Here is a 23092-nt window from a genome sequence, read left to right on the forward strand (position 1 = left end):
TGACCGCGGCGGGTTAATTCACTGACATGCATGCATCTGATAAATCGCTTGTTAACCGAATAAAAAATATCAGTTGGCCATTGGCATTGTCGAGATGAGGTATAGCCGTTGGTGGGTATAAGGTTCAAACATAATTCAAATGAATTCATTCGTTGCCTAATAACGGAGTCTGGGCGTTTCAAACAATCATTTGATAACCTTGGTACGCATTTAGGTTTCATAAAATTTTGTTTGAACAGATTGAACTTCATTTTAGAAGTTTATAATAACGTTTTGGTTTCTAGTTTACTCATTTTTGTTTAACAAAGAAGCTGTTTATTCAGCTACACCGCACAGGTTTACTTTTAATCTATAAATTCACGCGGGAGTTTTAGTAAAGTTCACTACAGCTTTTCTGTTTGATTCCCATGCAAGATAGCAGCTCTGAAGAAAAGAATTGATAATGTATTTTAAATTGTGCTCAGTCGTTTTATTGGTGTGCATCTTTGGTGCGAATGCACGAAAGTTGGAGTTCCAGAATTGTGGTACGTATTTTAAGCTAGATCTAGAGATAGTGAATCAAAACAAACGTCTAAACATTTGTCAACTTCTCCATCAGATAGCAGCGCACCAATTCAAATCAAACAGGTGAATCTGAAAAGTTCCTATCCCATTCAAATCAAGCCAGGAGCAGTTCTTGCAGCCAGCGGTTCATATTCTAACAGTTATAAAGCCACACCTGAAACAGTTTTTCAAATCAGAAATATTAAGGTGGAGAGGAAGATCTTATGGGGGTACACCTCTGTTACCGGTCTTATTTCCAAACACATGTAAGTTATAAAGTTATATAAACGGCAAGGTTTCTGGTTACTCTTTTATCGAATCAGCTCAAATTTACGACTCGAAAGCCGATTTTTGCATCGTGCCAGGGTTAATACAAATCTTTACATCAATATTTTTAAGCGCTTATTTACAAAGTTGAATATCTTAATTTTTCCATAAATATTTTCTGGACCGTCAAAAGCCATATTTTGCTGAATACACCAAAAAAACGCAGTAAAGTATAATTTTTGATATAATTTATCTGTAACTTTACCAACTCCTATCATAAAATTTTTTAGCCCAAAGTCAGTGAAATGCTCCGACATACAGAAACTGTCACCTATACCAATATGTCCAGGGAAGACAGGGAGTTTTCATTTTGATGAAAAACTCGTAATTCCAAGAACTTTGAACGTTAACGGTGCTCTTGGATTTTTCGGGAGTGTAAGTGTGCAATGGTGCCTGGCTAGAGTGCCATACAGTTCACAAATATTGTACCTGATTTTTTTGTCATAATTTACAGAGCTTATAAAGGTGTCTCATATGAAAATATTTTCTATTTCCAGGGGAAATACCGATTGACGGTAGATGTAAGAGATAGCTCAGGAAGACGCATCGTTTGTATCAAAAATGCAGTTGCAGAAATAAAATTGTAATCATACATGAAACAATCATAAAACATTAAAAGAATGAATGAAATATAAAAGCAGCATTGTTTATTTTTCTCATTTAAATAACGCGTAACTCATTTGTAACTGATCTAGTCACTAAGAATGACAAAACCTGCCAAAAGCGATTGCGAGATTCCTGCATATGAATGATAATGTAATCTTAAGCGTGCATGGATAGCACAGTAAACAGACATGGGCACGGGACGTAGCTTCGACACCTCCCTCCCTCCCCGGAAGACGAGTAAAGTAGAGAATTCTTTACAAATGCTCCAGATTAGGTCTTACAAGTATATAGATCCGTTTTATTTTCAACCATGAACGTGCACCGTTTTCTAACAATTCACCTTTGAAAATACACGACAAATTGATGATAGAGCAAGCGTTACATTAGATCACAATTTTTCAGTGATATGTTTCTCCTAGTTTGGACAAAAACCCATACGACAGTTTATTGTAGAATACTGAACACGCCAGATATCCTGCGCTATAATTTAGTCTTTTGAACACGAATAAGCAAGAAACTTCATAGCAAAAATTGTGACACAGTGAAAGTGCTGAACGTTCTATCTGAATTCTGGTTTTAGCTCGCAACTGATTCATCTTTCCTTCAGTCTTCGTCGAAACGTGCTCTTCTTTAAGATATCCATTATATTCTCCCTATTCACAAAGGTCTCCTCCTGCTTACGTTTTCTACTCTTTCTCTTATATTCTCTCTCGTACTGCTGGGAGGACAGGTGAGGAGAGTTTAAAAGTTCGTCAGGCAATTTGACACCGCGCTGCTGTACCGTTTCAACGAGGTCTAAAAAAACACCTTTGTTCGTGTTGTTAATAAAGGTTATCGCGAGACCATTAGAGCCCAGTCTTCCAGCTCGACCAATTTGATGAATATACTCATCAATACTCGATGGCATGTCGAAGATTATCACCTGTCGTGGATGAAAGAATACCGTTAGTCACCAGTCCTTCTATCACCAATCCTCTAGACCGTGCTGACATCATCAGTATCACAGGTCACACAATCCTCGGGTATGGTAATAATACCATGTTTAGTAAATCCTAGGTAGCCACCCTGCCCCCCAAAGACTTACTTGTTTGACACAGCGCAGGTCCAGACCCCGACCCAGAACCCCTGTACATACGAGCACATCATATTCTCCAGAAAGAAATGCTGTTAAAATTCTTGTCCGTTCACTTTGCACTTTTTCACCGTGCATGGAAGTGCAACGAACGTTGCAGGTCTGAAAAAGAAATATTTTACAATTGATGCATTCAAGACAAATACTCTTTCTCACGATAAAAAATAGCTGATATTTTAGGGCCACTAAACTTGTTTAGACAATTATAACAATATGAAAAGCAGTATTTTAGCACTAGTAGGGACTAGCTGAATAATTTTACCCTGAAAAAAAAATATTTCATTTACTCCACCTCTTGAATGGCGTCAGACAACATATCCGACCCAAGACGTGAATCTACAAATACCAAAATAGGTGGAGTGAAATATTTTGAATCTTTAAGCAGAGCGAAGAGTCTTTTCTTTTTAGATTTGTCTTCCACCCAGATGATGACTTGTTTCACATCCATATTAGGAGTGCTGGGTGGACCCACTGAAATCCAGACTGGATTCATTAGCAGTGTTGATGAAATTCTTTCCACAGATGGTGGGATTGTCGCTGAGAATAGAAGTGTTTGTCTGTCAGTTGGAATGTTTTCTAGGATTGATTTTATCTAAAAATCACAGTTGAAGAAGTAATATAAGCTTGGAGCTATTAGTAGTTTGCAGATGGGGTTCAGTTGTAAATGGCGAGTTTGCAGAGTTCGAAAAAGGGGTTCAGTTGAATGGAGACTTGAAATATTCTACCACAAACCTACCTGATTTTCAAATCCCATTTGCATGAGAACATCCACCTCGTCAATAATTAACATTTGAATTTCAGAGAAATCCAAATCGGCTTTGTTTAAAATTTCCACAAGCCTTCCAGGTGTGGCAAACACAATTTGCACTCCTTGTTGTAACCTGTATATTTGATTTGGCATCGGCATTCCCCCCACAACCAACGCGGTTCTCATGTTAGGTAGTTCTGCCATTAGTTCTTTGGCCTGATTTTCAATCTGCATACAAAGTTCTCTTGTTGGGGCAAGAACCAGGCCCATAGGTGCTGAGGACTTCCATCTTGAAGCTATATAAATAGATCATTATAACACTTTATAAAAAAACACTTTATAAAAAAACTATGCAACAAAGAATGAATTTACCAGGATGATTGAACTATCTCTACATCCTGGGCCGAGGATATAAGAACAACCGTAAGAACAGTGAATTTATGCAAATATACCTACCAGTGTTATGGTGAATTTTAGTGATTATTGGCACCAGAAATGCAGCAGTTTTGCCTGAGCCAGTCTGAGCACACGCTAACAAATCACATCCACACAATGCAATTGGAATGACTTGCATTTGAACTGGTGTTGGTGTAAGATACCCAGACTTCTTCAAATTCTGTAAAAGTTGTTCATTTAAACCACATTGAGAAAACTCCAAGATTGGTCTTTCATTATTATCACCCCTGATGCTTATCTCCATGCGATTTCTGAGTTCTTGAACTTGTTGGTTTGTAAGCGAGGCAATTTGTGGGTGAATGTTATACTTGTATGCTTTATTCTGTTTTGATTCAAATCTGTCTTCTCTTATATTACTCCCCAAGCTTGTTTTATTGTAGTTCTCTCCTGTTTTCGCTGCATTATGTACTGAACCAAATATTTTCGACCCATCTCCTTGCTGTCTTCCAGTTGCCTGACTTTTGTGTATATTTTTCGCCTTACATTCTTTACTACAAACGTCTTGCTCGGTTTGGTCGCAAATAAACTCACCATATCTACCACAAACAACACAAACCGGCTCATCCTCCTTGGGCCATCGCTGGTTCTTGCTGAAATATACAATATCTGAAGTTTCTTCCAAAACATTAACATTTCCTTCATTCTTCTGGCTACAGTCTACAGTCTTCTCCAATGTTTGATCTAAATTTCTGTCTTTAATATCACTTTGATCGGCCTTCGAAAAAGCTGAACAAGAAGCCTGAGTATCAACTGACTTGATTTGAACATTTCGTTGTTTTGATTGCAAAGTTTGTTTAGTTTTAGACAGTTTATGAATAACAGATCTTGGAACGAAGTCGGCCATCTTTGAATTTGTCCAAATAGAGGAGGCGCTGAGAAACTTTCACTCACTAAACTGGACTGTGAACTGGATAACCGGACCTGGAACTTTTAGGCCAAATTTTAAACTCGCGTTTTCGTCTTGTCGCATACAATTCAAACAATAGATACTAAGATGATAAACCTCATTAAGCTTCATTATCGTCGCATTATCTCTCGTTCAAGTTGCGTTCGACGCGACCAAAATGCGACGTACAGGGTGTCCCAAAAAAAAAGCAACCACTTAAATATGCAGAACATTAATACAGCTCTAAAGCGCAATAGATAAGCACCTCTGGGAATTGAAAATGGCTCTTAATCCTTCATTTACAATGCTAAAAGTCATTTTAGCTGAACTATGGTGCAAACCCGAACAATATTAATATTCTTGCATATTTAAGTGGTTGCGTTTTTTTTGGGACACCCTGTATAACCGCGCACTGAAATCTGCCGAACCATTTCAAAACAATAGTTAATCAATTGAGATGTCCGGCATTACCTATTGTTGTTGGATTATAATGAGAAGCATGACGTTAAAAACAGGCTTTACTGTTAAGTATTATTACCCATGCATACAGTCATTTGTTCGTTCGAATGTTTTTCAGGCTATATAAGGTGACTAAATTCGATCCAAAAGTCATACTTGATCCAGGAAGAATCACAAGAAGTCATGTCGGGGTAAAGTTGGAAGAACCTTGCTGAGGTATATGAAAGAATATCTGTCAATTTGATCTTTGCTTTTGGCTTTGCAAATGAATTAATCGCCGTGTTGATTTGAATAGCCAGAAGACATTCTTGCTGATTTTCACTGCTATATCTTGTATATTTCGATTGAAAATACGAAATGCATGTGAGCTGTTAACTTGACATTGTTTTTTCTTTCTTCAACTCAGGATGAACTTCGGCGGCGAAAGATGAGGAAGGCGAAACACAAACGCTTGCTCGCAGCGAATAATAGGTATTGTTATATTGATTTATCAAAATCTGAATATGAGCTGAGTTCTTTCAACATGTTATTATAGTTCAAAGTTCGGAACCAAGATATCATAGAAACCAAGTCCCTTTAGCTAGGCTTTTCTTTTTCTAGAAAGAATCGTCGGAGTGGAAAGATGTTGGACCTGCCTTGGGACATAATGCACGCAAATACAAAACTCGATTTCGATGATGTGCATGAGTAATATATGCATAAGTAAAATATGCATGAGATTTGGCTTTTGGCTGAGATATGCTGAACACTCTTCTGTTTACCTCCTTGATTTTCAACTTTTTCGGATTGCGGTTTTTGTGCATGAAGTCTGGTCGTGTCAAGCGCATGCGGAGTAAATACAAGTGATTTGGGGCCCCATCACTTGTATTTTCTCCATCTTGAACGACAATAGTCCGGAACAAAAATATCGCTCACAGAGCGCCTAAAACATAAAAATGCACGAGAAATTGTATTTCCAGAAGGAGATAATAGTCGAGTGTTTTGGTTTTCTCGGGAGCATGAAGAAAACGATGAATATTTCCTGCAAAACTTGCATGACAATTTTGTATTCGCGTGCGCAATGCGAAGGCCTTGGACGAGTGGCGTTGGAGATGTCGAAGGTCAAAAATCGGGTTTTGAGTGATCATTTTATCTTGAATGCTTTATACTTAAGTTGATATTTGTGAATTGGAAATTAATATCATATTTTTGTGATAAAGGATCGTCGCAGGATCAGATGATGAACTGTCGCCGCAGGATCAGATGATGAAGGATCGCCGCAGGATCAGATGATGAAGGATCGTCGCAGGATCAGATGACGAAGGATCGCCGCAGGATCAGATGATGAACTGTCGCCGCAGGATCAGATGATAAAAGATCGTCGCAGGATCAGATGATCAGACGGGTGTAAAAGCAGAAGCTGGTTGAGGTATATACTATATTGTATACTGATTAGAGTAATGCATGATTATTGCATGTGCATGCTGCATGGCATTGGATCCTCCTGGTGGTCTAACCTAGTATATTCACACATCAAGTGACATTTCACCCTTTTCCGACAATGCATGATGACAAGAAATTTCTCACAGCTCTATTGCATGAGGGCGTTTTTCGAGTTTTTTCGATAAAAAAATTCCTAGTTTTGTCACTTGTGTGAATACGCATGAATTCCAACGACTTAGCGGCTGCGAAAAGATGCATGATGGCTTCAAAGCGTTCAAAAGAAACTAACAAAATGCAATTTGCATTGCATTGGCGACGCGCACGCAGCGAGAAAATATCGAATTCGTATTGGCCTAATTTTAGATCAATACGAAGGTAATCGCGAGTAACTTATATGATTATATAAGTTCTCTGTCCAGCCTATTAAAATGCGACCGTTTCGAAAGACGTTCGTCAGTGGCATCAAAAATTATCAGTTTACCCTTTCAACACTTAAATTCGAATTACTGATGTTTGAAATGAAGAAAAAAAAAGACTGATGTTTAGACAACAACACTCTTCTGAATTAGATGATATATTACAGTTTCATGATAACTACACTGGATTAATGGGGGGACCCATGGGTTTGAGTTTAAGTCAATATTGTTCACTACCCTCTTGCATAAAGAGCTGTCTAAAGATTCTTTGCATTTTGACACACTTACTATGTTGTTTAATTTTTTACACGCCCCAACGTCGAGATGCTGTTGAAGAAGAACAACTCAAGTGTTTGTAATGAAGCAAAGAAGCAAGTGAAGTTCGGTACCGCTGTTTGCCAAAGGTAGTTATGAAGGTGAGGAACATTATTTCATTATAGCCATAATGAGTAAATTGCATGTTCAGCCCTATTAGGTGCATGTCTTAATTGAAGAGTGTTGTCTACTACATCAGTTTCAAATAAAAAAGCATGCCAAGCATTTCGTTCCAAAACAAAGCATGATCATACAATGCATGAGAATTTGAATAAATGAAATAATTTTTCTTGCCACTGTCGGACAAAGCGCAGTTTGAATAAAATTTGTAAAAGCCTGCTGTTTGCAATTGCCGATTGCGCGCTGCGCACGTTAGACCACCACCTGGATCCAATTGAAGGTTCAAGAATTGCATGACCATTCCTTGTGTTCGGTTCGGATGAGCGGAACTGAAACGGTGAACCATAGGGAAAAACATTGTCAATGAAAAACCAGAATAACCGTCATTTTAGGCGATTTCTAAATAAAAATACCAAATTCGGACCGCCAGTCAAATAAAAGCATTTTCTGAATATTTTCTAAATAAAAATACCAAATTCGGAACGCCGGTCAGGTAACCTAAAATTCAGGTTACCTTGGAGGGTTTTTCTCCGGGCACTCCGGTTTCCCTCCTTTTCGTTTGGCTTTAGAAAACAGTGTCCAGGTTTGGGGCCAAACGCGTTTGGCCTCTGGGTCCAATTCCCAGAACACTGTCGTATAAAAAGAATTGAACATGTTTAATCCGGGTCTGACAGAACGAGATTGGCAAGCCGAACATTGACATTGTGCCTTGCGGCAGCATTTCTACCTACGTGTAACCTAGTTTTGTCAGGATTTTAATATTTATCTAATAGTTATCTTCGGATTATGCTCGTGGTATTGCTCGTAATATGTCGTATATTACGACCCCGACCCGAATGTCAATGCCCGAATGTTCCAAGATTTCAGCCTGTTCGTGGGCTGTGGTTTCTCAAAAACTAAAATGGCTGACAAAGTTATATAAAAACTTAAAATTTTATAAAATAGACGAGGTTTCTCACATTTTAGCAGTTATTTTCGACTGCAATTATGCCCAAGAAATTCCAGGGCACAAACACGAAGGCCGAAGCGGCCAGAGCGCGAAAGAGCGAGGCTAAAAATGCAGAAAAGGTGCGAAAAGACAAGGAAACAGAAGATAAATATTGGGAAAGCTGGGAGTCTGGGGATAGAAACGAAAGCAGAAAAAAAGAACGGAAAGTTGGTGGTTTTTAATGTCTTCAAAATATGTCTCAAAGTATAACTGTTTAAAATTAAAGTGCACCTTTTTTGTCTTTTATTTCAATAGGAAGACAAGGAAAAGAAGAGGTTAGAACAGTTGGAGAAGAAACGTTTAGCAAAAGAACTTCTTGAAGCAGAAGAATCAAAACTGAAAGGAAAGACGGCAACTCAAGCAAAAGTCACCAGGTCTGAAATTGCGACTTTGCAAGAGAGAGAGGCAGAAAAACGCAAAACCGCAGCAGCGAATAAAAATGTAACAGTTGACGATTCCCCGCTGGAAGAGAATGTCAACCAACTGATTGCTGAAAATCTAGCAACAGAAGGTGGCGTGGAAGCTAGAAATGTTGAAGAAGCCATCTCAGTTCTTGCTGTAGATGATAAACAGGAGTCTCATCCAGAAAGAAGAATGAAGGCCGCATTTGCCAAGTTTGAAGAGGAACGACTACCAGTGTTAAAAGCAGAGAACCCAAATATGAGATTGTCACAAATCAAACAATTGCTTCGAAAAGAATGGTTAAAATCACCGGATAACCCCCTTAATCAAAATTTTGTGGCATATAATAAAAAATGAGGTTATATTGTTCAAATGCAATTTAAATAAAATTATTTAATAAGATGAAAAATTACTAATGAAGTGGGATGAGAAATCTTACAGACTCATCAAGACTAATATTTGTTAATGTGTTTTCATCACATTTACAAACTTTTACAGTTCTAAATCTTTTTCATCACTGATTTAACTGACCACATACATTTTGTGGTTCATTTTTGTTTTGTTTCTTTTTCATGATATCAACAATTGTTTGTCCTGATCCTGTTGAACCAAACACACAGTCCAGTCTTTCGTTTTTATCCCAGACAATTTCATCCATGTACTTGAAATACTGAATACGATGGCGCGGAATTGCTAGGACAGTTGGATCAAGTGAGGTTACATCTTCCCAATCAAAAGAATTAAATTCATTTTCTATAATACCAAGAAAACGATCCAGATATCCTACTGTGAAGTGTTCTGGGTTTAATTTTTCATCCCACTGGATACGATTTATAACATCAGTTGCTGTTTTCATTCGTGGTTTCTTTCCTGGTTTCTCAGTTTCTACAACTTTGTATTTCTGTTTTTGAGGTTTTCTTTTAATGTTGTCCGTTGCATTCTCAGAACTTGTTGTTTCTGTTAAGTCATCTTTCAACATGTCCTCAGCAGGTAAACTCTCATGAAGGTTAAAACATTTGTCTCCAAATCTGCATTTTCCTTTTAGAAAATATTGACAGATAGATTGGCCCAATTCTGACTCCTCCGAATTTGTCGCAATCAGTTCTTCAAATGTTGCAATTTCCCCTCCATGTTCAAATATTTTTTCAGCCTCTTTAAGCAAGCAATTCTCAAAGTCTGCTTTGTTGAAACTGAGCTTTCTATTCATAAGGCATTCCTCCAGATAGTCTAGTCTTTCATTTGAGTCCTCACTGATGACAACAATTTCTGCAAGATTTCTTTGTACGTCATCTAAATAGAGGGATGATATTAATACATTTAAAAATTGAAACATAATCGAACACTGTAAATCAAAATCTAATCTAATTCTCACCTGACATTTCATAATACATAGTGAAACCAAGACTCGATTTTACGTGTGGTATGTTATTGTCTCTGCAGATATCTGTGCTGGTATTTGTAGATCGTTTTGAACTAACTGAACATAGATTTTCGATACACGTCGCCATATTTTAATAATATATCAAGTCGAAATCAAGATCACTACAATTGCTGTCACTCCTGGAAATTTTGTGTCGAATGCGTTCTGGCGTTTTATATAGCTCTTGTACAGTAGATTTCTTGTATATTTCTTTCGATGGTGCAATGAAATAAATAATATTTTTAGAATAATGACAATTTGTAAACAAACTATTAATGTCATTCTCGCGCGTGACGCCCACGAAACGCCACGTGTGTCCCGCGCAGGAGCCACGAAATTCAACGCACGCGCAGTAAGTGTTTCACGTGAAAGCCTCTATTTCTCTCCCAACGTGAACCACTTTTGCTTAGGGTGACGAGAAAAAGAGCTGTAAAAAATATGCTTTCTAGAGGGCTTAGTTCATCGCTTGTTCGCACCTTAGCAAGAACCACACTAAGGGTAAGCTATTGCTTGGTTTAGAGCTCTTTAACGGAAATTTTGCCCCTGGATTTTAAGCAAAATATGTAGACAAATTTAGGGCTTCCTATAGGCCGGTGGGGATATTAAAACTTTTTCTGCTGCACTTATTTGCTTATTTTTTGAGTCTTTCGTATGGTAAAAGTTTGCTAGTGGTTGTAATGTGTTATAAATATAGAGGTATATGATTTCAAAAATATTTTAAAACTACAAAATACATTATAAATGCAAGTGGTGTAGGTACAATAATTGTACAATATACACTTGGTATATTTAAATTGACTATTTTGTGTTACTCCTTTCATACTTCATGTTTTGTGTTGAAGTGTACAAATTTGTTGCTTCATACATACTACAAGTACAATATTAAAAACAAAAAAATGCATATTTATAAAAAAGCTGCCAATATGGCAATGTCCAAGTGCACATGTAACAAAATGATTGTACTTTGCACTTTGCTAGAGCCTTGTGATTTTTTGCCCTAGGGCTGTGTGAACAATGTTAAGCCAGGTATTAGACATCTAACTACGACCAGCAGATGTTTAGCTGGCCCAGGAACTGCCGAAGTTTCCTCAATTCTTGAGGAAAGAATAATTGGTACCGCTACTAAAGCTGAACTTGAGGAAACAGGTCGGGTTTTGTCAATTGGTGATGGTATTGCTCGTGTTTATGGTCTTAATAAAATTCAGGCAGATGAAATGGTGGAGTTCTCTAGTGGTTTGAAGGTGATGTTTTCATGTTTCACCATCAAAATTTTTGTTGAACTAACTTTCTAAGAAATTTGGAAACCCTTGCTAACATGTTATAAATGCTTGGTTCTAGGGTATGGCCCTTAATTTAGAACCTGATAACGTCGGTGTGGTAGTCTTTGGTAATGATAAACTTATCAAGGAAGGTGATGTTGTCAAGCGAACCGGCGCCATTGTAGATGTCCCTGTCGGTGAGGATATCCTAGGCCGTGTTGTAGATGCCCTGGGTAACCCAATTGATGGTAAAGGTCCAATCAACAGTACCGAAAGAGCTCGGGTTGGTGTCAAAGCGCCCGGTATTATCCCTCGTATATCTGTGAGGGATCCTATGCAGACAGGAATTAAGGCTGTGGACAGTTTAGTTCCAATTGGTAGAGGCCAGCGTGAACTGATCATTGGTGATAAACAAACTGGGTTAGTAGATTCAGTTTACTTAATTGTTATATTTTCTCTCGTTAGAGGACTTTCGTTCATCTAATTTAAAAAAAGCTGAAGTTTTTATGTTCTTCTCATATTAGGAAAACTGCCATTGCCATTGATACAATCATAAACCAAAAGAGATTCAATGATGGTGCTAATGAAAGTAGGTCTTGTAATGTCTAATTCTTTAGAGATTCTTGTGTCCTTTGTTTCTTTGAGTACCACTAATACAAGTAACGTTTGCTCCATTTCAGAGGAGAAATTATACTGTGTCTATGTTGCCATTGGTCAGAAGAGAAGTACTGTAGCTCAGATCATGAAGAGATTAGAAAATGCAGGTAATTATGAATGCAATTTATTAAAAGAGATGTAAACAAATTATGTACCTTGGATGTCTAAAATAATTTCTTTTGTAGATGCTTTGAAATATACCATCATTGTCAGTGCAACAGCATCAGATGCTGCACCACTGCAATATTTAGCACCATACTCAGGCTGTGCTATGGGAGAATTCTTCAGAGATAATGGAAAACATGCCTTGATTATTTATGATGATTTATCGAAACAGGTAGGGCGTCCAGCCTGTTGCATTTTGGCCTACAGTAATTCTCAGACATACAAGAAATTAACAAATAATATTGGTATCCTAGGCTGTTGCCTACCGTCAAATGTCTCTACTATTGCGTCGTCCTCCTGGTCGTGAGGCTTACCCTGGTGATGTATTCTACCTGCATTCACGTTTGCTTGAAAGAGCTGCTAAGATGAATGATGATTTTGGAGGTGGATCACTGACTGCATTACCTGTCATTGAAACACAGGTAAAATATTTTTAACCATGTGTAGATGGAAGTTTATCTATTGGCACCATAGCATGGGAAGAATGTTTAACATTTTGTGTTTTTCCCCAAGGCTGGTGATGTATCTTCATACATCCCCACCAACGTTATTTCCATCACAGATGGACAAATTTTCCTGGAGACTGAGCTCTTCTTCAAAGGTATCCGACCTGCCATCAATGTTGGTTTGTCTGTTAGCCGTGTAGGCTCTGCAGCTCAGACCAAGGCTATGAAACAGGTGAGTTGTTTGCTTAAAAAATCTTTTTCCTTTTTAAAAATGAATTTCTGACAAAATGATCTTGGATGCAGACATCTTGAAGTGTAATCTTTCTCCCCCAGGTTGCAGGTACAATGAAATTGGAACTTGCTCAATATCGTGAGGTCGCTGCTTTTGCCCAGTTTGGGTCAGATTTGGATGCATCGACACAAGCTTTGTTGAACCGAGGTGTTCGACTCACAGAACTCTTGAAACAAGGCCAATATGGTAAGATCTTTGCTTGATATATTGTGGACAATTATGACCCTTGGAGATCTTGTTTATATACTATGAATTCCTATTTTAGCTCCTATGGCAATTGAAGAACAAGTTGCGGTTATCTATGCTGGTGTCCGTGGTCATTTGGATAAGGTTGATCCATCTAGAATCACAGATTTTGAAGTGGCTTTCTTAAAACACATCCGAGATACACAGCAAGATCTACTCAAGACGATCAGAGTGGACGGTCAACTCACTCCGGAGAGCGATGAGAAGTTGAAGAAAGTTGTCACAACCTTCTTGCAAACATTTGAATAAGAAAGAACAAATGTGTTTGTCAATTTTTTTGACTTGATTTATCATGTTTTCAACGTGTTTAGCTACCAAGATAATTATTGTATTAAAAACTAACAAATTTTATATGTTTGTGCTAATGCTTTCCACATTTTGTTCACCGTTGAAACCTCAGATTAGACATAGCAAAATGATAAGACAATACTATGTTCTTTAATTTTATTTGCATACAATCTATATACATCTATATTTGTTTCGATATTTCCAATTTGTTTTCATCATATTTCTACATAATATCTTTGACAATTTCATCATGATATGTCCAACCATTGTAATGAAAGTTGGTGAAATTATTACTTCGGATTTATTGCTTATTATGTAGAATTAAATTTGTTGAAAAATCGGTCACCAACTCCCTCTCTGTTGGTCTGTTTGAATCCACCAATAGGGTGTCATTTTAGTGATTATATTGACCAATTGAAAACAAGTATGTCAGTAAACAGGAAGTTGGTTAATATATGTAAATGAATTGGTGCAAAATTTCAATTCTTCCATTGCAATCAAAATGAAGGCAAGTGAAGGAGTTTTGCTTTTTATAAATATCCACTCTATACTGTACAAGCACATCATCTCCTCTGCTGTGTACTTGAATGCCTGATAGGTATTTCCTGATATGGTTCTTCTCCAACCTAAAGACATTTCTGATACTTCAAAAATTGTACTTTTCTAAGCCAGGCAGTTAAGTATAAATTGTTTTAGTTGATTGCCATTTTGAGATTAATGCATTGTTATCATTGAAGGTTTATTTCACCATTAAGATTTAGAACTCACATTTATTGATTGGCCTAATTCATTATTCATCATTCTCAGTCACACTTGAATCATGAGAATTGGCCCAATGTAAAACCAATTCCTCTTGAGTTTGCCAGACATTCATGCATGCAGGACATATAAAACCCTAGATGAATTAATAAAATCATCAACTGTTTTAATAGGATTTAGTTGAAAGGATTAATTTTAAGACTAGTTTGATTTTAGCAACTGAAGATTAGGATTTAAAGGTCTAAATGCAAGTTAAAATAGTTTAGTTTTTTTTAATTTAAATTCCAGAAAATAGGATACACAATTGGCTATGAGACCTAAATCCATGATACCTCAATAGGATCCTGTTCCTGAAGAGTATCTGGCTCATATTCTTTCTCCAAGCTTGTTTCTTGATTGTCCATTGTTTTAGCACTCTCTAGTCTGTGATAAAAATGTTTGAAATATTTATAACAAAACTAGGATGATTCAAAGGTTTATATTTGCATGAATTTTATACCTTTGCAAGCAGGCTTTTGAAGCAATCGCACTTTTCAAACACTCCTTAAATGTAAATAAACCCTCATTAATTAAACTACCAGCTAATGGTAGTTGACTCCAATTGCTAGTAAAATCGTGATATTTGTTGTTAGATGTATATTCTATCTTGATTTGCACCTGGATTATAGTAAAGTGTGGATTCCAGTTGATTGATTTCACAGTTCTAAATCATAGGAAAATATGATTTGTAGTTTCTGAGAATCACAATTTTTGGGGATATATTTTTAACAGGAAACATACTTGAAAGAATAATCAAGATCATAAGTTGCTCCCTGAATATTTGATTGTAGACTTTGCAGTTCAACCTGCAGTAAAAATACATTGATTCATTCATATTGTTCATTTTAAAACCAGCACAATAACAGCTGAAATTAATGATCAATCGTCCACCTTTTTCTCAACAAGCGTAGGAACAGATCTCTTGACATGTTCTTGGATTCTGTAAAGACCCATTGAAGGGTCATTTAACATCAAATGTACGGTTTCTGACATCTTGTCAGTCACTAAAATTACGCAAAGTTGATGGATTACTACAGTATTGTCTACTAGTTTATGTATCTTACGGATTCTTTGAGGAAAACCTAGTTGATCGTGAAAAATTCTCAGGGAATATACTTCAACAATTCACACTCATACCTTTGGCAACTTTAACATCTGTTTCGGAAAGTAAATGAGCCATTGTTTGCATGAAAACCAAAAGAACAGGTGGACTATATATTATAAAACCAAATTGCTTTCCCAAAAAAATTCTCCAAGTAAAGAATACATAAATAAGCGAGAATTTCCACGATTTTTACATTTACAAACAATTTTGATTTTACTTTCTTTTATTCTTATACTAGAGCCCGCGATTCTTGTCATTACTTCATTAATTACTTTGTTTAAGCCTGGTTTTCATATGTCGTAATTCATCGGCGATGGTCTGCGATCTATTGTCGGCGATCAATGAAGTATATAATTTTCTTCGATAAGAAAAGGATTTTATGCATCAATAACCACCGACAATAGTCATCGCCGATGAATTACGATGTATGAAAACCAGGCTTTAAGATTTTAAAATAGGATTTTTTTGTCCCTCTTCTTGTTATGAATTTGCGCAGTGAAAGGAAAAGGAACGTGATTGGTTAGCTGTGCGAGTATCTGATTGGTGCAATTCGTTTCGTTAAACAAAAGTTGGTGTAGTAACACTGATCTATAATATGGTGATGGTCAATCCAGCCAATCCATATCTCCATATTTTTATTAGGCATAGAGTTGTGAAAAACAAAACCCTTACAGGAACAAATGTTAATCTAACGAAACTCCGTCCTCAAACTAAATTCTTTCCTATATCTTGCACTCGACTGAAAGTCAATTTAAATACAACACGGAAGTCTACCGGAAATACGAATGCCTAAGATGTAAACGAAACTCGTAGGTTTTCCAGGAACCTCTTGAGCAGTACAACACTAGCTACTGAAGCGATTTATTGTGCTGTGTTTTCGCTTCAAGGCAAGCAGGCCTTGAAATATATCATAGACTGGTATCATGGCAGGGATTGAACAGCAGAATTTGGATCCGAAGCGGACAGTCGCTGTACTAAACGTCCCTCCTAATCTGAGGAAAAGTGAATTGACGATTCACTTTCAGAAATCAAAATATGGCGGTGGAGATGTCAACGATGTTGTGGTAGACGGAAATATCGCGTTTGTAACGTTTGATTCAGCTAAAGGTGAGTATTTCAGTTTTGTAATAAGGTAATTGGGTTAAGCCGTTCAGGCTTCGAACGCTATATAGACTATAGTATCTGGCGGTCAAGACGGTTACGGCTTTAATTTTTACACTTTAATTTAAGCGCTTTCGTAAACAGGTTGCAAGCTTCCATAATCAGTGAGCTGCAAATGCACCAAATCTACGACGTAGTCGTTATTCCGAACGTTCAGCAACAAGGATAAAAATTATAGACTCCAGTGTGTCAACAAAGTCGTGTGCATGTGAAACAAATTCAAATAGCAAATATCTTTAATGGTTTATATGTCAAGTCCGCAGGATAGATTTAGTGCATCTCAAGTATAATTCCGTTTTGGATATTGTGTAGTATTCTGATTTTGATTATTTTGCTTATGGTTGATTTCTGCAGAACTTGATCATGCATGTGCTGGAAATCTAACAGTACATGACACACTGGTCAGCGTTAAATCGCTGAGTAATTAATTCTAAAGATTTTTCAGGCTTCCTAGTTTTAACTTTCCCTATTCACTATTCAAGAAGCTTGGAACGTAAGATTTCGTATTTTTTAGATGCAACAGGCGTCCTTAATCATCCTGAACAAACTATCGATGACAACAAGGTTCAAATTCAGAAATATAAAACATGGTTGGCAGAGAAGGTTATAAATTTTTATGAAAACGTACTTCAAATTACATCGATTCGCAAAATGATTAAAAAAACGATAGATCCCCAATCATTGTTAGGCACCCTATATATGTAGACTAGAAATAATATTCCAACGTTTCTGCGTATAATAATTTCTCGCAAGAAACAGGAGAAAAGGGTGGCAGACAAGAAAAACGACAATCGCAAAGTGGATGAAGAAAATGGGGTTAAAACAATTTACGTAAGTGGAATCAAAGAAACTACAACAGAAGACTTAATTTGTTTGTTCTTTGAAAACAAAAGAAGAACTGGTGGAGGTGAACTATGTGAAGGCAATCAAGGATACAAGAGAATCTCCCCAACTGTGGCTCGTTTGACGTTTCTTCGCTCCAAAGGTTCGTCCACTAGCTAATATATCCTTCGTGTGTTCCTCTAGATCATTCAATGATTGTCAACTCTAATCTAATTTCATACCGGACTACCCGTTTTCTATATTTGTGTAAGAGATTGTAGCTGTCAGTTTTCGTTTTTTAGCTGTGCAAAATATTCTCCGTGCGGCAAACGAAAAGCCATTTATACTGGACAACAATCCGTTAACAGTGACCACAAAACTGGAACCAACACACGACAAAAGTATTTTGCTTGTAAAGAACCTTAGTCTGTCGACGAGCAAGGAAACACTTAGAGACTTCGTGGAAACAAAGAAAAATACTGATGTCTTGAACGTTGTCCCTGGAAAACATGGCAAAGCTATTGTGATACTAGAAAGTGAAATAGGTATTTGTATACAAGACTGAAATAATTAATTATAATTCCACTCGATTTTAGACCCTTTCAACCCCTATTTACCCTCACTTGCATGACGTCTCAGATTGGGTCTCACTTTCGTTTTAGATGAGGATTCTTCAGATGATGATTGCTCCAACAGTGAAGATCCTTCCAATAGCTTCGAATTAGAAGAGTCTATTATTTCCCTTGAATTTGCTCCTCTAACTAAAAGTATACGAGTCAGCAATATTCCCGAAGAAACAACGTCAGATTCGATCAAATACAAATTTTCAAACCCCAAAATCGGTGGTGGCACAGTGACGGACATTACGCTAGATGAAAACAATGGCGTTGCAAATGTTTACTTTAAGGAATCGTCAGGTATTTAATTCATAGTAAACTTTTATTTACAAAAATAGATATACTTCTTAATTTTTATTCCCATCTATTACAGTTGTGTCTGCTCTTGTGAAAAAGTCACATAAAATTAACGACGTTTCTTTAACCGTTATTCCCTACTACGACGAGTTTGAAGAACTACAAAAAGCTAAAGAAGTAAAAAAGTCCGAGTTCTTTGGTGAATATCACGTTGAACCTCTTGTCATGGACTATATTTTCAACCACCAGGAATTTGAAAGAATGAAGTTCAACTGCAAGTCGATGAAATATGATCAAGAGAAATCAACTTTTCATTTTATCAAAGATTCTGACGATCTTAAAACAGAGTTTCGAAACAACTTAGAAGAGTTTTTACACTCGTTTGTCAAAGAAGAAGTGGGAATCCCCAAAAATGTTTTCAAGAAAGTCAAGGAAACGATTGAAAGCAAACGCGATGAATTTGTCGCTGACGAGGTTGATTTTATCTTCGATAAATCAAATGTTACATTCGTTGGAAAGAAACAGGACATTGCAGAAAAGAAAGAATTCGTTGAAGCGATGATCGATCAGTTCACAGAAGATGCAAATGTTGAAACTGCAGAGATGGTAGTCGAAGAAAAAAATAAATTAAAGTTTTTGAATTTTATTGGTTATTTTGAGCAACTTAAAACAGACTTTCCTGGATTTACAATCCATGGAACAGACAGCCCATCTGGAAAATTATCGCTTGTAGGAAGAGCAGAGATAATGAAGGATATCCAATTAAGAATCCTTCAAGATTTAATGAAGATTTCAGTGGTCGAAGTGTCGTTGAGTGATCGTCAGATTGGTTTCTTGAAGTGGACGGACTGTCAGATTGTTAATGATGAGTTGATTAAATGTGAAGCTATGTTGTTGTTGATTAACGAAGCGAAGATATTTTGTTGGAAGAAAGATAATAAGGTAAGACGTTAACGTTTCCAGATGGATTGAATTATCAATTATATGACGATCATATTTAATAACAGAGCAATTGATGATTATGTGTTTTCATCGCAGGAGAAAAAGCTTTCTGACATCGTGCATTTAAAAGCAACAGAGAAATGTGTTCAAGTCGACGAGGAGACCGCAAAGGTTCTGGCAAAGTCAGGAAAACTACACGAATTGAAGAAAGAAATGTTTGATAAACAGTGGGTGCTGATAGATCAAGAGCTCAATAATCCTTGCAACATTTGGATAGTCTGTGAAAATTCTAAAATGATGAACGCCGAACAAGAGGTAACAAGTGTAACTGACGAAAAGAAAATCTCCAGGGAAACATTTAAACCTATGGATCGAATGAAAGTTCGTTTCCTGTATGAGCATTGCTTTCCTGAGATTAAACAGAAAGAGAGAAGTTTAGAAAAAGAAGGCGTTGTTGTTACAAAAACCAACTCTGATTCGCTCGAAGTAACAGGAACTTCTGCGGGTAGAAAAGAAATGATACTGTTTCTCGATATACTGGCCGGAGATGTTTATTTCAAAGTATGTACTTGCATTTCCGGTATATCAGTTTTTGTGACAATATTCAGGTCGCTTTCTACCAAATAATATAATAATGTTTTTTTAACATTAGGCCCAGCCTCTAAACGAACCAGGCATGAAAAGACAAATGAGTTCAAAAGCAGAAGATGCAATTATCTGTGGAGTTGGGAAGGACTACAAATGCGGTGTTATTGATCAAGCAAGGCGACCAGAAAAAGCCCTCAAAACGCATGAATCCCCTGTGGTAGCAGACTGGATGGTCGCAGCGAATAGCGAAGCAACAGCAGTGAACTTGCCCTATCGTTCCATGCCATCCGTAGATAATAAAGAAAGGATGGTCTCCAGACAAGGAATATCGAAACAAATAAAGGTATTTGTATTGAAGTGGCGGTGCAGGGAGTGTAATTCTTTTTCATAATATGCATCTAGTGAGATTAGTTTATGAGTGAAGAAGGGCCTTAAATTTTAGTTCCTTATTTTGAACCAAGAAGGTAAGGGGTTTTGCACTGATTCATACCTTTTAAACGTATCATTTCATGAAGACAGAAGACGATAGTTGCAAAGTAGATGGAGTTAAAACTATTTACGTGGGTGGAATTAAAGAAACAACTACAAGAGACTCCGTATGCTTGTTCTTTGAAAACAAAAGAAGAACTGGTGGAGGGGAATTATGTGAAGGCAATCAAGGATACAAGAGAATTTCCCCAACTGTGGCTCGTTTGACGTTTCTTTCCTCTAAAGGTTCGTCCACAACATCGTCTCCATCATAGCCCTCTGGATCATTTGTTTATTAGAAACTCTAATCTTAATTTTATATCCTTTTCACTTTTTTGATATTGCAATTGTCAATCTTTAGTTGTCAAAGAGATTCTGCGAAAATCAAACCAAATGCGATTTATGCTGGACGGCAATCTGTTGAGAGTGACGACGGAGTTTGAACCAACACACGACAGAAGTATTTTGCTCGTAAAAAACCTCAATCCATCGACCACCAAGGAAACACTCAAAGACTGCGTGGAGACCATGAAAAATGCCGATGTCTTCAACGTTATTCTTGGAGAGGATGGCAAAGCTATCGTGATACTTAAAAGTGAAATAGGTACTTGAATACTGTACACAAAAAGAATTAAATAAGGCACTTGTTTGAATATATTACGTTTCATAAAACACGAATTTTAGGTGACGATTCTTCACAAGATGAAACCTCTTCAAACAGTGAAAATCTAACCAAGTTAGACGGATCTGAAATTTCTCTGGAATTTGCTCCTTTCACTAAAGGCATACGAGTCAACAATATCCCCCAAAAAACAACGTCAGATTCGATCAAATTCAAATTTTCAAACCCGAACATCGGTGGTGGCACAGTGACAGACATTATGCTAGACAGGAACAATGGTGTCGCTAACGTTTACTTCGAACAAAATTCAGGTATTTCATCGGAAAGGATTTCATTTGTAAACTATTTTGAAAACATGTTTTAGTAAGTCCGTACAGTTTAGTACGATGAAATGATCGCATTCGTGTTGTCTCTATGAAATATGTGTTCTATTCTTATTATAGTTGTTTCTGCTCTTGTGAAAAAGTCACATAAAATTAGCGACGTTTCTTTAACCGTGATTCCGTACTACGACGAGTTTGAAGAACTACAAAAAGCTAAAGAAGTAAAAAAGTCCGAGTTCTCTGGTGATTATCATGTTGAACCTCTTGTCATGGACTATATTTTCAACCACCAGGAATCTGAAAGAATAAAGTTCAACTTCAAGTCGATGAAATATGATCAAGCGAAGTCAACTTTACATTTTACGAAAGATTTTGATGATCCTAAGCTGGCGACAGAATTTCAAAATAAATTGAAAGAGTTTTTACATTTGTTTTCCAAAGAGGAAGTGAAAATTCCGAAAAATATTTTAAACAAAGTCAAGGAAACGATTGAAAGCAAACGCGATGAATTTGACGCTGACGAGGTTGATTTTATCTTTGATAAATCAAATGTTTCATTCGTTGGAAAGAAACAGGACATTGCAGAAAATAAGCAATTCGTTGAAGCGATGATCGATCAGTTCACAGAAGATGCAAATGTTGAAACTGCAGAGATGGTAGTCGAAGAAAAATATAAATTAAAGTTTTTGAATTTCATTGGTTATTTTGAGCAACTTAAAACAGACTTTTCTGGATTTACAATCCATGGAACAGACAGCCCATCTGGAAAATTATCGCTTGTAGGAAGAGCGGAGAAATTGAAGGATATCCAATTAAGAATCCTTCAAGATTTAATGAAGATTTCAGTGATCGAAGTGTCGTTGAGTGATCGTCAGATTGGTTTCTTGAAGTGGACGGATTGTCAGATTGTTAATGATGAGTTACTTAAAGATGACGCCATGTTGTTGTTGACTGATGTCAAAGGCAAGGTCGGGGCTAAGGGCCTACAAGCGAAGATATTTTGTTGGAAGAAAGATAATAAGGTAAGACGTTAACTAGCCGATCAGGGCCGTTGGACCATGACTGTGTTTCTACTTTATATACCGTAGGAGCAATCGTATTCAAAGAAATCATTTGGACAATATTGAAATATGCAGTCCCCTTTCCCAAAAAATGCAGCTTTTACGGCCCTGATGACGATCATATTTAGTAACAGAGCAATTAATGATTATGTGTTTTCGTCGCAGGAGAAAAAGCTTTCTGACATCGTGCATTTAAAAACAACAGAGAAATGTGTTAAAATCGACGAGGAGACCGCAAAGGTTCTGGCAAAGTCAGGAAAACTACAAGAATTGAAGAGAGAAATGTTTGAAAAACAGGAGGTGCTGATAGAGCAGGAGATCAATAATCCTTGCAACATTTGGATAATCTGTGAAAATTCTAAGATGACCAACGCTGAACAAGAGCTAGCAAGTGTAACTGATCAAAAGAAAATCTCCAGGGAAACGTTTGAGCCTATGGATCGAATGAAACGTCGTCGGGTTAAGAAAACGTAGATATAATAATAGTCCGTGTGTTATAAATCTACGCAACAAACGACTACGTACAACTGATAACTTCCATCGTCTCATCGTACTTCCATTGGGACTTAGTCCCATCACATGCTATAAATGCATATTGACGTGATGACGTGCACATGGTCACAACAAAAATCAAGACAGTTCACATATACTCTTTTGAACTTTTGAGTAGTATAGTTTCGAATAGTTTTTACATT

The 23092-nt window shown here is 37.0% G+C and overlaps 7 protein-coding genes and 1 long non-coding RNA gene across 11 annotated transcripts; 5 read left to right on the forward strand and 3 right to left on the reverse strand.

Annotated features, from left to right (window-relative positions):
• Positions 1-374: 374 nt before the first annotated feature.
• Positions 375-1513, forward strand: LOC114533948. The gene is made up of 4 exons (XM_028555580.1): positions 375-524; positions 599-809; positions 1101-1245; positions 1368-1513. The coding sequence occupies exons 1-4, from the start codon at positions 443-445 to the stop codon at positions 1455-1457; spliced, it is 528 nt and encodes a 175-aa protein (XP_028411381.1). The 5' UTR covers positions 375-442; the 3' UTR covers positions 1458-1513.
• A 240-nt stretch (positions 1514-1753) lies between these two features.
• LOC114533889 (probable ATP-dependent RNA helicase DDX59) lies at positions 1754-4661 on the reverse strand. Its single transcript, XM_028555513.1, has 5 exons — positions 3813-4661; positions 3345-3652; positions 2901-3200; positions 2561-2710; positions 1754-2398 (listed from the first exon to the last, which is right to left on the reverse strand). The coding sequence occupies exons 1-5, from the start codon at positions 4654-4656 to the stop codon at positions 2069-2071; spliced, it is 1932 nt and encodes a 643-aa protein (XP_028411314.1). The 5' UTR covers positions 4657-4661; the 3' UTR covers positions 1754-2068.
• A 611-nt stretch (positions 4662-5272) lies between these two features.
• LOC114533901 lies at positions 5273-6165 on the forward strand. Its single transcript, XR_003688097.1, has 3 exons — positions 5273-5373; positions 5564-5628; positions 5758-6165. It is a non-coding gene; the product is annotated as an uncharacterized LOC114533901 (long non-coding RNA).
• A 2159-nt stretch (positions 6166-8324) lies between these two features.
• On the forward strand, positions 8325-9211 carry LOC114533899 (coiled-coil domain-containing protein 124-like). The gene is made up of 2 exons (XM_028555524.1): positions 8325-8585; positions 8674-9211. The coding sequence occupies exons 1-2, from the start codon at positions 8418-8420 to the stop codon at positions 9175-9177; spliced, it is 672 nt and encodes a 223-aa protein (XP_028411325.1). The 5' UTR covers positions 8325-8417; the 3' UTR covers positions 9178-9211.
• A 35-nt stretch (positions 9212-9246) lies between these two features.
• Positions 9247-10469, reverse strand: LOC114533898. The gene is made up of 2 exons (XM_028555523.1): positions 10193-10469; positions 9247-10110 (listed from the first exon to the last, which is right to left on the reverse strand). Exons 1-2 carry the CDS (start codon positions 10326-10328, stop codon positions 9335-9337), a joined length of 912 nt encoding a protein of 303 aa, XP_028411324.1. The 5' UTR covers positions 10329-10469; the 3' UTR covers positions 9247-9334.
• A 150-nt stretch (positions 10470-10619) lies between these two features.
• LOC114533892 (ATP synthase subunit alpha, mitochondrial-like) lies at positions 10620-13656 on the forward strand. Its single transcript, XM_028555518.1, has 10 exons — positions 10620-10738; positions 11242-11481; positions 11579-11919; positions 12024-12088; positions 12180-12263; positions 12342-12493; positions 12576-12743; positions 12835-12999; positions 13101-13245; positions 13325-13656. Exons 1-10 carry the CDS (start codon positions 10679-10681, stop codon positions 13552-13554), a joined length of 1650 nt encoding a protein of 549 aa, XP_028411319.1. The 5' UTR covers positions 10620-10678; the 3' UTR covers positions 13555-13656.
• Positions 13657-13744: 88 nt separating this feature from the next.
• LOC114533900 (BLOC-1-related complex subunit 8 homolog) lies at positions 13745-15705 on the reverse strand. 3 transcript variants are annotated; one of them, XM_028555528.1, is made up of 8 exons: positions 15529-15693; positions 15283-15395; positions 15133-15197; positions 15010-15055; positions 14852-14895; positions 14685-14775; positions 14362-14488; positions 13750-14219 (listed from the first exon to the last, which is right to left on the reverse strand). In XM_028555528.1, the coding sequence occupies exons 1-7, from the start codon at positions 15578-15580 to the stop codon at positions 14384-14386; spliced, it is 516 nt and encodes a 171-aa protein (XP_028411329.1). In that variant the 5' UTR covers positions 15581-15693; the 3' UTR covers positions 13750-14219; positions 14362-14383. The 3 variants fall into 3 exon arrangements, with proteins under 3 accessions (XP_028411327.1, XP_028411328.1, XP_028411329.1); XM_028555526.1 differs by having other exon boundaries at positions 13745-14219; positions 14852-15055; positions 15529-15705; XM_028555527.1 differs by lacking the exon at positions 14362-14488 and having other exon boundaries at positions 13749-14219; positions 14852-15055; positions 15529-15700.
• Positions 15706-15877: 172 nt separating this feature from the next.
• On the forward strand, positions 15878-23038 carry LOC114533887. 2 transcript variants are annotated; one of them, XM_028555510.1, is made up of 13 exons: positions 15878-16603; positions 17172-17260; positions 17411-17642; positions 17782-18024; positions 18142-18396; positions 18470-19335; positions 19432-19896; positions 19988-20266; positions 20439-20637; positions 20753-20995; positions 21076-21324; positions 21457-22358; positions 22563-23038. In XM_028555510.1, exons 1-13 carry the CDS (start codon positions 16420-16422, stop codon positions 22869-22871), a joined length of 4515 nt encoding a protein of 1504 aa, XP_028411311.1. In that variant the 5' UTR covers positions 15878-16419; the 3' UTR covers positions 22872-23038. The 2 variants fall into 2 exon arrangements, with proteins under 2 accessions (XP_028411311.1, XP_028411312.1); XM_028555511.1 differs by having other exon boundaries at positions 17417-17642; positions 22563-23037.
• Positions 23039-23092: the final 54 nt, after the last annotated feature.

Source organism: Dendronephthya gigantea, unplaced genomic scaffold (assembly GCF_004324835.1).
Source record: "Dendronephthya gigantea isolate DGI-Jeju-01 unplaced genomic scaffold, DenGig_1.0 000095F, whole genome shotgun sequence".
Lineage (NCBI taxonomy): Eukaryota > Metazoa > Cnidaria > Anthozoa > Malacalcyonacea > Nephtheidae > Dendronephthya > Dendronephthya gigantea.

What these genes read in the sequence shown, in the direction of transcription:
- LOC114533892 (XM_028555518.1), top strand. Translation starts at nt 10,679, where the DNA reads ATGCTTTCTAGAGGGCTTAGTTCATCGCTTGTTCGCACCTTAGCAAGA. An exon ending in TAGCAAGAACCACACTAAGG is followed by an intron (nt 10,739 to 11,241) that starts GTAAGCTATTGC and finishes TTTTTGCCCTAG; the next exon opens with GGCTGTGTGAACAATGTTAA. An exon ending in GAAGAGATTAGAAAATGCAG is followed by an intron (nt 12,264 to 12,341) that starts GTAATTATGAAT and finishes TTTCTTTTGTAG; the next exon opens with ATGCTTTGAAATATACCATC.
- LOC114533900 (XM_028555526.1), bottom strand. Translation starts at nt 15,580, where the DNA reads ATGCAAACAATGGCTCATTTACTTTCCGAAACAGATGTTAAAGTTGCC. An exon ending in CTACGCTTGTTGAGAAAAAG is followed by an intron (nt 15,198 to 15,282) that starts GTGGACGATTGA and finishes TTTTTACTGCAG; the next exon opens with GTTGAACTGCAAAGTCTACA. An exon ending in AGGAACAGGATCCTATTGAG is followed by an intron (nt 14,489 to 14,684) that starts GTATCATGGATT and finishes TAATTCATCTAG; the next exon opens with GGTTTTATATGTCCTGCATG.
- LOC114533948 (XM_028555580.1), top strand. Translation starts at nt 443, where the DNA reads ATGTATTTTAAATTGTGCTCAGTCGTTTTATTGGTGTGCATCTTTGGT. An exon ending in GTTGGAGTTCCAGAATTGTG is followed by an intron (nt 525 to 598) that starts GTACGTATTTTA and finishes CTTCTCCATCAG; the next exon opens with ATAGCAGCGCACCAATTCAA. An exon ending in GGTCTTATTTCCAAACACAT is followed by an intron (nt 810 to 1,100) that starts GTAAGTTATAAA and finishes AAAATTTTTTAG; the next exon opens with CCCAAAGTCAGTGAAATGCT.
- LOC114533899 (XM_028555524.1), top strand. Translation starts at nt 8,418, where the DNA reads ATGCCCAAGAAATTCCAGGGCACAAACACGAAGGCCGAAGCGGCCAGA. An exon ending in GCAGAAAAAAAGAACGGAAA is followed by an intron (nt 8,586 to 8,673) that starts GTTGGTGGTTTT and finishes TTATTTCAATAG; the next exon opens with GAAGACAAGGAAAAGAAGAG.
- LOC114533889 (XM_028555513.1), bottom strand. Translation starts at nt 4,656, where the DNA reads ATGGCCGACTTCGTTCCAAGATCTGTTATTCATAAACTGTCTAAAACT. An exon ending in TAAAATTCACCATAACACTG is followed by an intron (nt 3,653 to 3,812) that starts GTAGGTATATTT and finishes CTATTTATATAG; the next exon opens with CTTCAAGATGGAAGTCCTCA. An exon ending in AAATGGGATTTGAAAATCAG is followed by an intron (nt 3,201 to 3,344) that starts GTAGGTTTGTGG and finishes TGTGATTTTTAG; the next exon opens with ATAAAATCAATCCTAGAAAA.
- LOC114533898 (XM_028555523.1), bottom strand. Translation starts at nt 10,328, where the DNA reads ATGGCGACGTGTATCGAAAATCTATGTTCAGTTAGTTCAAAACGATCT. An exon ending in TATGTATTATGAAATGTCAG is followed by an intron (nt 10,111 to 10,192) that starts GTGAGAATTAGA and finishes CCCTCTATTTAG; the next exon opens with ATGACGTACAAAGAAATCTT.
- LOC114533887 (XM_028555510.1), top strand. Translation starts at nt 16,420, where the DNA reads ATGGCAGGGATTGAACAGCAGAATTTGGATCCGAAGCGGACAGTCGCT. An exon ending in AAACATGGTTGGCAGAGAAG is followed by an intron (nt 17,261 to 17,410) that starts GTTATAAATTTT and finishes ATTTCTCGCAAG; the next exon opens with AAACAGGAGAAAAGGGTGGC. An exon ending in GACGTTTCTTTCCTCTAAAG is followed by an intron (nt 20,638 to 20,752) that starts GTTCGTCCACAA and finishes GTCAATCTTTAG; the next exon opens with TTGTCAAAGAGATTCTGCGA.